Source organism: Gymnoscopelus braueri (genome assembly GCF_963280865.1).
Source record: "Gymnoscopelus braueri genome assembly, chromosome: 19".
NCBI lineage: Eukaryota > Metazoa > Chordata > Actinopteri > Myctophiformes > Myctophidae > Gymnoscopelus > Gymnoscopelus braueri.
The window spans coordinates 11,605,548-11,620,055 of NC_137621.1; the positions used below are offsets into that span (position 1 = coordinate 11,605,548).

At 40.8% G+C, this 14,508-nt stretch overlaps 1 protein-coding gene and 1 long non-coding RNA gene across 2 annotated transcripts in view; both read right to left on the minus strand.

The window, feature by feature from the left end:
- Positions 1–1,879: 1,879 nt before the first annotated feature.
- pax1a (paired box 1a) lies at positions 1,880–9,273 on the minus strand. Its single transcript, XM_080413208.1, has 5 exons — positions 8,912–9,273; positions 7,832–8,467; positions 5,965–6,104; positions 5,077–5,293; positions 1,880–3,269 (listed from the first exon to the last, which is right to left on the minus strand). Exons 1-5 carry the CDS (start codon positions 8,913–8,915, stop codon positions 3,169–3,171), a joined length of 1,098 nt encoding a protein of 365 aa, XP_080269334.1. The 5' UTR covers positions 8,916–9,273; the 3' UTR covers positions 1,880–3,168.
- The window catches only part of LOC308073932, a 68,126-nt gene continuing 55,497 nt past the window's right edge, over positions 1,880–14,508 (minus strand). The window contains exon 2 of the long non-coding RNA XR_013932059.1: positions 1,880–2,502. This is a non-coding gene — a long non-coding RNA (uncharacterized lncRNA). The remainder of the gene's footprint in view (positions 2,503–14,508) is intronic.

Here is a 14,508-nt window from a genome sequence, read left to right on the forward strand (position 1 = left end):
GCTTTTGGGATTGTATTTTCACTCGCCGGAGGCTGCAGTGCGTGTGTCACAACATGCACGAAACACAACGAATTCCATGTGCCAGTCGCACAGAGAGTGTCCCTGCATCCCCAACAATCGTCCGTTCCGTTTATGAAATTATAATTATAGGCTAAATCAGTGGTGTCATTTCGTTAAAAACTAGAGGGTGGCAAAAAGTCACCACTTACGCCCTATTTAAAAAAAATGCAGATCTACAAGCTTGGGTGCATTGTGAGCTTGTAGATCTGCTATTTTTTTTTATAAATTATTTTTTGCCTGTAATGACATGCCCAAAATAGGTTTTACAGGGATTAATGGTTGCAGAAAGAAAACAAGTGTCTATTAGGTGCTGAAATCAGATACATCTGCCAAAAAGGAGGAAATAGGAATAAAATACCTTTTTTTTTTTTGGTTAAATATGAAAGCTAGGGGGTGGCAATTGCCATCCCCTGGAACTGCCCTGGGCTAAATATCTGCTAGTTTATTAGAACACGACATCGTCATCGTCAAATGAACTGATACAATTCTCATGCAGATCATCGGGTCTTTTTCGACATTTTGGCATTGCGTGATGAAGTAGACTAAATGAAGTGGCTAATTGGACGGGGGCAGCAGCAGTGTGCGCACGCACCATTGGCTATGCGTGCATGTTAACCACTGAGCACATCCAAAATGAATGTGCTTGATTAGTCATCAGATAGATTTCCCTCCTCATAGCAGGTAAAGCATGGTGATAGCATCGCTACAGGCGCCAGTCTGTGTCAAGGTTCACTGCGAGTTTAACTGGAAGTGTGGCATCATTAAACCCATGGTTGCACATCACATTAATCCCTCTAATTTCCCCGTCGATGAATGCCATCCCAACTGATCGCTTGATTTTAGCCTATATAGAGATCTAATAATAGGCTAATCCCACACTTAGCAAATACGCCTGTAGACCAGTGGTTCTCAACCTGTGGGTCGGGGGCCCCAGAGAGAGGGGGGGGGGGTTCCCCGGCCAGATGACAGTGAAGTGACAATTTAATGACTTTAAAAAGAAAGAAAGAAAGAAAGAAGATAGAATAACAATTACTGCATCAAAACTCAAAAGTATAGGCTAATCAACAAGCTATAGGCCTACTATGAAAACTGGTCAAACATTGGCCAAATTGTCAAATAATATTGAAAGGGACAACATTTGTGAAAATAGCCGATCAAGCTCGTATTTGTGTATTATATTTATATGTATCTGTGCGAACTGAGTCAAACTAAATGCCTCAACTACAAAAATTCCAAATGCTTGTCAGGATGGGGGGTCCCCGGTTCAAATATGATTATTTTGGGGGGTCCCCGGTTCAAAAATGATTATTTTGGGGGGTCCCCGGTTCAATTATTGGGGGGTCGTGTCGTGGCCTGAAAAGGTTGTGAACCACTGGCTTACGAGGTGCAGTATACCATTGATTAATGCTCCCGCAATGCCCGATCTATTAAACCATCTATAAGGAGACCACACGGGAGGTCAATGCTATTTCTCATAGAAAAGAGGTGTCATTCACTGCCGACGATTTCCATGTTTCTCCTTTGCACATAGTGTTTTTGTATGTGTTGATTACATGACATGTAGGCCTATTATTGTGTTATTTGTTATGCTATGTTGATGAATTGAATATAGGACCACAATGGAAATGACAAGTCTCCATAGGACTTTGTTGTGCTATCCTTTTAGCCTTATAATGTCTGACTACTATAGTGTTAATTACATTTCTGACTAACAAAGTATTCAATCAACCAAACAAATTGCGTTGGATCAATTTATATACAGGCCTATATATATATATATTAAAAAAATTATATTCATATCCATGCAGGCAGGGAAATGTTCGGATGTAAGAAAGCCTTTATTTTTGAATATTTACAATGAATTTATAAAAATATATAATTAAAGCTTTTGCAGATATTTTACATTTTACAATTTATCTCTTTGTTCACATCGTATAGTCGCTGTGGAATGGAATCAGATAATTGCATGACGTGGTCAGTCTATCTAAGAGGAAAGTCCCCATTAAATATGGAGGCGTTTTAGAATGAAACATCAGTGACAAACAGAAACAAAAGTGTACTTTGATCCTGTTACCAGAAATATAATAATAGGCTAAGAAAACATGAAGTATTTCTCTGGGAGAAAAAGGGATTAAAAACTACCAACCACCGCTGTCAAAAAGCACCAAAAATACAATCCATAAAAGCTTACATTCATATGGCCCAAAGGCCGATCATAGTTAAAGACCATTAAAAAAAAGCATCTGCATGGGTCTCTCTGACCAATCACAGCCCCAACTGTAACACCTGATTTATGGTCCGTCGTACAACGGTGTGGTGTGGACGAAAGTAGCAGTGGTGGAAAGTAACTAAGTACTTGCACTCATGAAATGAAGTACTGTACAATTTTGAGGTACTTTCACTTTACTGGAGTATTTCCAATTTGCAATACTTTTACTTCTACTCCGCAACATCTCAGAGGCAAATATTGTACTTTTACTCTACTATTATTTTAAAACTTTAGTTTGTTACTTTGTAGATTTCGATTATTATTACAAAACATACATTAACCACTTCAGCCCTATATACATTTAGGCCATTCGAAAATAGCCGATCTACAAAGCTCACAATGCATGGTGATTGTGAGTTTGTAGATCTGCTATTTTCAAAAGATTTTTTAACATTTTATACATTTGAAAACTTGTGAAGTGCGACATTCTGCATAATTAGTACATTCAACTGCAGGTACTTTAAGTACATTTTGAATTCCGGACTGTTACTTGTCTTGTAACACATTGCAGTATTGATACTTTTACTTAAATACATTTTGTACTTTTTCCACCACTGAAAAAAATAGCCATATCACGCCCCGTCGCGTCGTGATCTGGCTATTTTTCGTCTTACAACGAAGCACAAACCGGGACTTAAAGTCACAAACACCTTGGCAAAAAAAAAACAAAACATGAATAGTGCTCGCACTTACTGTTGGGGGAGAGTTCTTGAAATGCGTTCAAATAATATGGATTCTGCGCGTCTTTTTTTTTTGCGTAAGTGTATAAGTCCAGTTTTTGGGTTGTGGTCAGTGGAACCTTTGTCCAGTCCAGGTTGTTGTGTAACGTTGTGTTACTGTTATGAGGATGAGGTAGGAAGGTTGAGTCCATGGACGATGCTTAACGCTTCGTGTTGCTGCTGTTTGGTCAGACTCAGTGGACTGGGGGGTTTTCTGTCTCCTGCGTCAACAACAACACACACACACACACACACACACACACACACACACACACACACACACACACACACACACACACACACACATATATTTCTTGATGAATTGAATACACCGGACCACAATGGAAAAACAAGGCTTCAGGGATTTTTGTGTTATCCTTTTCGCATCATTGTATAATCGTACCACTGTTGCAAACTGTTAATAGGCAATAAATCAATCAATACACACACACGCACACGCACACGCGCACACACACACACACGTTTATTATATGGACTGGAGCTTGTCTCGAACAACCCGACATATTGTTTCTTCAACGAAACTCTTCAGAGTGCAGGGGGAAACGCATCGAGTCCAAACGTTGCATTATTTACCAGGATTATAGGCCTATATAAACTGGCAAGCATTAGGGTTATGATAAAATAATTTAAGCCAAGATTATACAAAATTTGTGTTCGCAATGTCATTTCTTTAGAAAAATAAATAATAATGATTAATGACTTTTTAATTTTCCGTGAGCCATGCATAACAATAATTTCTGGGACGACCGTTGTTCTGAGTTTGAAATGTCAATATGTGATAAGCCGACCTGTAATGAATCACTTCTGTTTTCACAAGAATGACAGAACGCAAAATGTATTTCCAAAAAGTAAGTGTGTGTGTGTGTGTGTGTGTGTGTGTGTGTGTGTGTGTGTGTGTGTGTGTGTGTGTGTGTGTGTGTGTGTGTGTGTGTGTGTGTGTGTGTGTGTGTGTGTGTGTGTGTGTGTGTGTGTGTGTGTGTGTGTGTGTGTGTGTGTGTGTGTGTGTGCGACGTGCGTGCGTGCGTGCGCACGTGCATGGGTATGTATGAGTGTGAGAAAGAATTCCATGAGCGACAGGATTGACATGCAATGTTTAAAAGGAAATTTAAAAAATAATATGATAAATGAATAAATGAAGAGAAAATAATGTTGTAGCAAACTGCATATGCTACACATTCTGCGCGAATGAACAAATAATCAATATATTAATAATACGTAAATAACATGAATTCTTATTATTCTTATTATTAATATAATTCCTGTGTGTGCAATTAACCTACATTTGGACAGAGGACGAAACACGTTGCGCCAGTATAGCAGCTGTCTCCAATTTTCAAATTACGCAAAAATATTAGGCCGCGTTATCGCTGCCCATATCAAGAATGGCAGTGATGGAAAAAGTACTCACATACGCTGCAATGCAGAAATACTCTGTTACAAGTAAAAGTCCAGAATTCAAAATGTACTTGAGTAAAAGTACAAAAGTATTGGTATCAAAATGTACTTAAAGTACCAAAAGTAAAAGTATTCATTGTGCAGAATGTCCCATTTCACAAAATGTTTTTTTTATTTATGTTTGAATATAGCAGATCTACAAGCTCATGTGTCACATCGCGACGCATTGTAGATCGGCTATTTTCAAATGGCCAAAATATATAGCTGGTTAAGTATACATAGCCTACACTTATATACTAAATAGGTTAGTGTATGTTTTGTAATAATAATCCAAATCTACAAAGTAACTAGTAACTAACGTTTTCAAATAATTGTAGTGGAGTAAAAGTACAATATTTGCCTCTGAGATGTAGTGGAGTAGAAGTAAAAGTACATAAAATTGGGAAATACTCCAGTACAGTAAAAGTTCCTCAAAATGGTACTTATATGTACAGTACTTGAGTAAATGTACTTAGTTACTTTACACCACTGAAGAATGGAACGATGTACAACCCTGCAAAGTCCAACCCAAACCCCCCAAAACAAGCCAGTATGTAGGCTAATATGCTGCACCTTCTCTCGCTGGGTGTTTGAAGCCCATGGCGGAGTGCAGCTCCCCGGCATGCATGGCCATGCCCCCGCCTCCCCCTGCATGGGACAGCGCGGTGCTCTGGCTCTGCGTCCAGTGGTGTCCGGGGGTCACGTAGCCCCCCGTCGGCCCGCTGTACACGCCGTATTGGTTGGACGGCGTGTACGCGCACGGCACGTAGCTGGACAGCGTGGACGACGGCTGCAAATAATATATAAAACAAACACAAATATAAAACCATATAAAACACACGTAGACATAATAAATAAACACGCATATTGTCTGGCCTTCCCTAAAATTATGTACTTTGTTTAGACCTATGCATTTGGAATGTATTGAATAAAAAGTGTGTGTGTGTGTGTGTGTGTGTGTGTGTGTGTGTGTGTGTGTGTGTGTGTGTGTGTGTGTGTGTGTGTGTGTGTGTGTGTGTGTGTGTGTGTGTGTGTGTGTGTGTGTGTGTGTGTGTGTGATTTCAGAGCGTAGGCTACAGGCTAATATCAATTATTTCTGTATCGGAAATGTAAACACTAGGCCTAGCCAGCCTCCTTCAAGGCCGTGTGTGTGTGTGTGTGTGTGTGTGTGTGTGTGTGTGTGTGTGTGTGTGTGTGTGTGTGTGTGTGTGTGTGTGTGTGTGTGTGTGTGTGTGTGTGTGTGTGTGTGTGTGTGTGTGTGTGTGTGTGTGTCACACACACGCGTGCGTGCGCACGAACCGTGTTTGTGGTTGTGCACTAGAGGAGAAAAGTAAATGGTGTAATTACACCGTCACACAAGTCTGCATAACTAGCATGGTGTGTCGTTTAGGGTGAAAAGCTGCGCTCCACAGAACCGCAGCGGGACGTCCCGTCCACGTCCAGTTTCTTTGCTTTTTTTACCTGCGCGTATTTTATATCCCCGTCAATGGATGATTTGTCCATGCCGTTGACAGCGTGATGAGCCGCGGGGAAGGACGCTCTGTTCACCGAACTCCAGTCCTCCATCTTACCGTAACCGGCGGCCTCAGCTTGGGCCATGGCTATTGGAGAGAGACACAAATAACGATTATCACTATATGAATTGAACGATTATCACTACATGAATTGAGTACAAAGGACCCCAATGGAAACAAGCCAATGGGTTTTTTATTCTTTAGCTGACCTTGTGTTGAACTGTACTTGCATGTGATTTTTGTCTGCAAACTTCTAATAAAGTATTCAATCAATCAATCAATAACATCATGTTCAATTGTTTGGAACAACAAAAAAAAGCGCACCACAAATTAGTTTATTGTTATTTTGTTTTGGTCAGATTGGTGTCAATTCAAATTAGCTTTATAAGCATGATAAAACATACGTTTACATTGCCAAAGCAAGTGTCAACATATAATTAAAACAGTTTAAGAAAATGTAAAATATAAAAGTGTACAGTTGGAGGGGTAGCATTGTGTTAAACAGAGCTATGTCATATTGCGTCGTTATATACATGTCTATATACAGGGTAAAGCTGTATAACAATAGAATTTAACTTTGGGAATATCTGTTATCAGTTTGTGTAGAATTATTCATTCCTTCACAATCTGTAAATTCAAGAATATGCTTTTTTTATATGGTTCATATTTTCATAATCATAACATTTTGGGAACAGGCCTCGCTCTCCAAAACAAAATGTCTGGTGCTAAGATTTAATTATAAGTAAAACAACTAAAACGTTGGAAAGTAATTCGAAATAAATAAATTGAAACTATGTAAATAAACATCATAAACTGTATTTAAGATGGTACAAAACGTGTGCATATTATTTAATTAAATCAACTCTTCAGCTAGTTTATTTTCCAGTCAATATATTTAGGGCCATTTTGTATAGCCTACTCATTGCAGAAAATCCACAAGATGCAGGACCGCTGATATTATTGGTGTTATTTCTGAGCATATACATATATATCATCCATCAGAGAGGACAGAACATGTCCCTCTAACTAAAGACGTTGAAAAGGATTAGAGAGGATCTATTACGTCAGCAAGATGTTTACAAAAGCATCATTCCGTGAAAAGGCCTATATTGACTTTTCCTTATTGCTTTCTTGTTGAATGAACGATGAACTCGAGAGGCCTAACTTAACGTGTCTAATAGCTGTGTTGTCCTTGCCTGATATAGACTGAGTATGACATAATAACACACATTATATTATAGGCTTATGGACTTGCACGACACGAGACTATTGAAATGTTGTCAGAAAAGCATGAATAACTGGATCCATGCAGGGCACGACCCCGAGGCCAGTAGTTCTCAAACTTTTTCATGTCAAAGACACCCAAATTAACATGTATTTAGCCGCGGACCCCCATCTAAAAAATAGTTTGCGAGGGGCCTCCAGAAGCAAAGATTTTAGTTAAAAATGTTCGCTTCAAAAATATATATTCAAAGATTTGCACACATTTCCACTATTAAAAAAAAAAAAAAAGCAGATCTACAAGCTCATAGCATGGCACTCGGTGCCGCGCTATGAACTTTTATATCTGCTATTTTTTAATAGCCAAAGTATAAAAGGTTAAAGTGGTTAAAAACACATTTTGCTGGGGAAACCCTCCTATGGACCCCTGGGGGTCCCCGGACCCCACTTTGAGAACCAATGCTATTGATTGCTGTGATATTAGCAGACAGATGTGCGTCTCCCACGGCTGCGTGAGCAAGATATCAAGATATCAAGATATCAAGATATCACATATACTATGGTACTCGTGCCCGCCAGGAAGAGTGACCCACCTGCCGGGTCCATGAAAGCCCTGATGCCGAGGATGTTCGTGACGGTGTGCGCCGAGGGCCAGGCCCTGGATATGCTGACATGGCTGGGCAGACCCCCGGTGGGGCTGCCCATCTTGCCGCCGGTGGGCGACATGCCGCCGGGGTACGAGTAAGGGTAGATGTGGTTGTAGGACAGGCCGCCCTGCCCACCGCCGCCCCCCTGCTTCATGCCGCCCCCCTCGTACTGGCCCGGCTGGGAAAGGTTCCCGATCTTGTTGCGTAAAATCCGGCTGATCGAGCTGACCGAGGGCACGTTGTACTTGTCGCACACGCCGTCCGCCAGCAGCCTGTCGCGGATCTCCCAGGCGAATATCCCCGGGTCGCCCTGTTTGTATTCCCTTATGTTCTTCACCACGTTCGGCGTGGTGACCCGCGGCTTGCTGCCGCCGATGGCGCCCGGCAGGATGGAGCCCGTCTCGTTGTACCGCGCGAGGATCTTGCTCACGCAGCCGTGGGAGACGCGCAGCTGTCTGCTAATATCACAGGGTCTGATGCCCAGCTGGGCCAGCTCCACTATCCTCAGCCGTATGGCGTTGGGCAGGGGTCGCCCGTTGACGAACACACCGCCGAGCTGGTTGACCTCTCCATAGGTTTGCTCTGCAGGGGGAATACAAAACACATACAGAAGTTACCCATTTATTAATAAACGTGTGAGGGCATGCACATAACAACAGAATGCGAGTGGAAAAATATCCAGCTTGGCTGTGCGGGGAATTAATTTCCCAGAATTCTTGACAAGGAATGCTTTCGATTATTTAATTGTGCCATTACGCAACGACCAAAAAAATAATAATACAATACAAAACAGACAATAATATATTTCTGGTCGCCCATTGTCTTGCTATTAGCCTCCGTTTCAAATTTGGTTCGGCATCACAACTAGAATTTGCACCACGTTATCTGGTTTAAGATTCCAGATAATAAAACCATACGGTTATTTTGTCGCGTTGCTGTGGCGGCAGCCAGGCGTGGTGGTGGTGGTGGGGAGGCTTGGTTCCTCCATGCCAATTGAAGCATGCAGATGGTTAACAGCAATCTTACCCATTTGCCTATGTTGCGAGATGCTGTGGAATAGTTGCCCCTCAATGGCTGAACGGTACGGTTCTCCCTTCTAGCAGCGAAGGAAGAGGCAATGGATCCAAAAACCCGGGGTGGAAGGAAAAACAAAACAGCACCTCTTCTTCACTTTCAACACAGCCCACCCTCTCCTCTCCTTTTGGATTTATTACGTTCCCCCCTTTTCTTTTTGTGGAAGAAGAGAGAGCTGTTGGGAGAACTGAGAGGAACCGCTCTTCGTCGTTCACAATGGCACCAAAGTGATCTTCATCCGATAAAGACAGAATTGAGTTATCCTCCCGGAGAGGGCTGCAGTTTGCTGGGATTCATTCTGACGCGTCCCTAGCGCGTCAACCCGGTGACGCTATGGACGTTGTTCTATCTTTGATTTCATTGGTCGTCCCGCCTCTGGATGTGCCGTAACGTAATACGCACGGTTCTCAACGTCGGGTCCGGTGATCACCAGAGGGTCCACATGGACCCCGTACTCTGAGGGTGTACAAATGGAACCAAATGGACCCTTACGGGTCCATTTGGTTCCATTTGTACACCCTCAGAGTTAAATTAACACTGAGAATTCAAAGCGTCGATTGAACTCAACTTTTTTACACTCTCAGAGTTACGGATCTGTAAAGGGTCCATCTTGGACCCCCCTGGTGGGCCCCGGACCAGACGTTGATAAACTATGGGGACGTAATGCATACGCCATCCGGTTTGAGAAACACAACCTCCCCCGAATATTTTAGCATATAGGAGGAAAGAGAGGGAAGTGACAGAGAGGTTTCATCCAGCATGCAGCCCTCTGGTAAGGAATGGTTTAGCACTGGATAGGATTTGGAAATAATAGTTGGAATTCAGTTTTTGTACATAAATACCTGAGATATTATAGAACCTCTGTTATGGACAACATAACAGCATATTAACACGTTGTTATACAGTAACCATTCACATGACGATGCATGCATGCGTTAGATTAAGTTATACGAAAGCCTATATAGCTATACTTTTTGTTTTCTTCCAGTGAATTAGTCTATAGAATATCTGTGGATCAGGTTTCGTCTTACAAAAAAATTATAAATAAATGTAAATAAATGTTTTCTAGCCTATTATGTCTGGAAGGCTGACAACTCACAAATCCCTATTCTTTTTTATTTAGGTTTTCACTACTTGGACAGTGTGGACAGACAGACAGACAGACAGACAGGTCCAGAGGGACAGACAGACAGACAGACAGCAGTCCAACAGGACTCACTTATAGGCTATACTGCATCGCATATGGAGATGTCGCTTGCCGAAGAAATATCATTATGTTCTTTCCCGGCAAGCGACACCGCCCTATACAACGGGAGTATAGCTATAAATTAGGATTTAGTCAATACACAGACTCATATAGCCGGTATTGCAAGCCATTTTCCGGTGTAAAAAAAAACCCAAAACCCATGCATGTAATCGATACCTCTGTAGATTGCAACGCTCCCAGACTATTGGATATCTATGGATTCCAGAGGCGTACATTATCACAGCATGTTCTCGGAGTTTCCTGTGGAAGTTTAGAGAACGAGCATCAGTTTATTGGTCGCTCGCAAAATGTCACTTGTTAAAAGTTTAACGGTCGACCCGATGGTAACAAGGTGCCGGTGTGTCCCTGCATGCATGCAGCTCCTCTCTGTCTCTCTCTCTCTCTCTCTCTCTCTCTCTCTCTCTCTCTCTCTCTCTCTCTCTCTCTCTCTCTCTCTCTCTCTCTCTCTCTCTCTCTCTCTCACACCAGTTCACCATGCAGAGCCTCGAACACATAGGAGGACAAGTCAACACATGGAACACATCAGGTTAGCCTCTGCTTGGAGAGTATAGAGTATAGCGCTGCAGAGTGTCGAGCAGAAACCTCATATCTCCATCTTTCAACGTTTTTTTGGTGCGTGTGTGTAAATGAACCACTTAAATCCCATATAGTCCCTCAGGGCTCTATGCTAGTGTATTTCTGTTTTCTGTTATTGTGGGGAAATCTTTCTGCAAGGCATTGTGTGAGCTTGTCGATCTGCTAATTTCTGCGAAAGCTTTCCCCACAATACGATGCTGCGGTTGAAGAAAAGTGGTTATTGATGCCCTATATATACTTTATCATAAGGGTGTCGCACAAAAGTAGTGAAAATAGCCAGATGTAATCATGTACAAGCTTGTAGAATAGATCGGCTATTTAAAAATAAATTAAAACAAAATATATTAAAAAATGAACTGTTTTGAACATTTTTAACCGACAGAATGAGGACTTCTATGCTCTATTGACGACATACATACGAAAGCAGGAACTAAGATTGAGTTTAAAGTAAGATAGATGCTGAACACATCTTTTTTGTTTGTTATAGCGCATATAGTGATATAAGCTATATGGATGAAATGATAACCTATACGTCTTCTGCTGTGTAACTGTAATATACTGGTCGATGACACTGAAATTATTTGTTAAATTAAAAGTCTCTCTCTCTCTCTCTCTCTCTCTCTCTCTCTCTCTCTCTCTCTCTCTCTCTCTCTCTCTCTCTCTCTCTCTCTCTCTCTCTCTCGCGGGGTCTCTAAACTCCCCTCATCTGGACAATATAGGAATTACATGGTCGTTCTGGCATATTATTTGTCTTCACTGTACAATTAATTATTCTTCTTTTTATGGGCCTGTTTGTTATGTTTGTCCCATGTCGTTTGAGGTCTATGTGTACCTACTCTGACAATAAATGTTCTATACATGTATATTAAAATGTTACGGGATATATTAATTATTATTTAGGCCTATACGGCTCCATAATAATTTAATTAATTAATTATCTCCTCCTTGATCATGCCTTAATTAATTGGCTATTAAACGACTCAAGCCCTTAATAAAATGTCACTTATCTTGCTTTTAAGGCCCATCCAAATTTTAAATAGGCTATTTACTTGGCACATCCTATTTAAACTAATTTTTGTATTGTTGTGACATAACGCAAACGAATAACCTGCTATTAGAACGATAGAATGAATATATGCTATAAGCTATTACGCATATTTATAATCTAAACGTTTTATTGTTGAATTACGTGTAAAATAATTTCTGGCCTATATATGAATAGTTTAAAGATAAGCGTCGATAGGAACGTATTGCTGTTTAATTTCGGATGGTCTTTCATGACACTTTAAAGACAACGTGACGTGATAAAAATACATCAGCACTAATTCGGAGGGAACTTTGCTTTTCTTTTTTTTTTCCGAAATGAGGAATATATAGCCTGTATTTTATTCTTTATTGTTTCCCCCCTTTTCTCCAACATGGTCCTGTATATTTATGTTTATTCCATGCATCGATTGCTTTTACCCGTATTTAATCATCCTAACCTTATAGGTCTCTTCGTATACAAACAATCTAATGTAACTACACTAACATTGTAGTAAATAAATATGTCTATATATATTGATATCTTGTGCGACCATGGAGTTGAGAGAAAATGGAAAACTGCATAAAGTCAAATAAATAAATAAAAAGGCAAAGAAAATATAAATCTCACCCACATATCGTTGGTGCAGACAGCATCCAGAACGCAGCACGGCTGCTAAAATGTCCCCAATCACTGAGACACCAAGACGTCTATTCACTCACATCCAGATCCATGATAATGATGATAACCCAATAAAGATGTGAGTGTGTCTCACAACAAGCAAGCCAAAGCCCTTACCACTACAGGCCAACGTACGCGATTGAAGCCGTAAGCTACTATGTCGCTTGCCGACAAGAACAGATAAAGCTAAAAAATAATAATAATAATTTAAGCTTTCTTATGGACACCTCCGTGCGATGGAGAAGGCCTAAAAATCAACCACTTAAAAACCCGCTGTAGGCCTACTTACTTGTAAACTGGGCCTGAGTTTTCTCTGTATTTGGAGCTTGGAGATCGGCTATTTTTGGCGAATATTTCCCCCAAAATATGGATGGATGCTGGGGTTCAATGGTTTTTAAGGTTTATTTATTTCTATATTGACTTGAAGTAATGCCACAGTGTGTCGGTGTGTGAAGCCCATGTGTGTGCATGGTGGGCGCGTGTGTGCGTGTTTGTGTGCGTGTGTGTGTGTGTGCGTGTGCGTGTGTGTGTGTGTGTGTGTGTGTGTGTGTGTGTGTGTGTGTGTGTGTGTGTGTGTGTGTGTGTGTGTGTGTGTGCGCGTGCGTGTGTTGACAGGTCACCTTTGCAGTTCCACATCATTACTTGTGAGGCTGAGCTTGTTGCGGCCTGATGCTCCAGTCCCTCACATTCAATAGAGACACTTGTCCTCCTCACAGACAGACAGACAGACAGACAGACAGACAGACAGACAGACAGACAGACAGACAGACAGACAGTTGGCCTCAACGCATCATTAACACGGGCCAATATTAGTTAGTTAGTGTAATTAGCAACAAGCCGCAGCATCATCATTATATAGCATCCTATAGCTGTCTGTCGGGTTGAAACCTTGTATGTCCAAAACCGTCCCTTATTAAAATAAAATGGTGAAAACAGCATTGCATATATAAGCTCACAACGCATTGCATGGCGGCGCATGAGCTTGTAGCTCTGCTATTTTCGCTACTCTGGTGCGACAACTGTTATGATGAAGCAGGGCATTAATTAACTAAAATAAATCATAATATTCGTCTCTGTCGGGGGAAACCTCACATGTCCAAAACTGTCACTTTTAAGGATTCATTTTTTTTTAAAGCAAAAATAACAGATCTACAAGCTCAAAACTGAACTTGTAGATCTGCTACTTTTAATGCCTTTCTTTTGTGTGACGCTGTATTATGATCAAGTAGGGCGTTAATTTACGAAAAAACACAAAAAGTTAGAAAAATAACTTAACATTGTTTTATTTGATCTCGGTAGTATTTTCGCATTATTCTAAAATGAATAAAGAAATCGGTCTATAGGCCTATATAGGCTTATATTTCTTTTAATTTAGGGCCTGTAGCTACATGGACTTGCAAAAGCGCACCGACACATACTCAGATTACACAGTCAAATCATAATTGATCCATATTGACACTGAGGGTTTTACTGTGTATGTGTATTCATTGTTGTCCTGATCTGTTTGAGCCTCCTGTGGACTCAATGGTCTCAGATGTAGTTGTGGTCTAACTAAACCCACCCGTTCTCCACGTCACGTGACCACCATGCTGCAAGGTGCAGCGACCCCAGTCGGTAAATATTGATCGTGGAGTTAAGTGTCATCAAAGGACTTTATCCGCTTAAAAGTGCATTGTTTCAGATTTTTTTTGCCTGGAGATCCTTTTAAACACAGTGGTTCTTCAAACTTTTTTCATGTCATGTTTTTTTTTGTTGGCTGCAGACCCCCTGTCTCAAAAAATATTTTTGTGCCAGGATTTTTCAAAAATAGCAGAAATACAAGTTCATATATATCTGTTATTTTTGAACAGCCCAAGTATAACATATGGTTAAAGGGGTTAAAATTATAGTGATGCCATTTTAACTCCCCCTGGTGTGAAGTGACGTGCTGTGAGCTTATTTTATATCTGCTATTTTTTGAATAGCCAATGTATAAAATGTGGATAAAGTGGTTAAAATGAT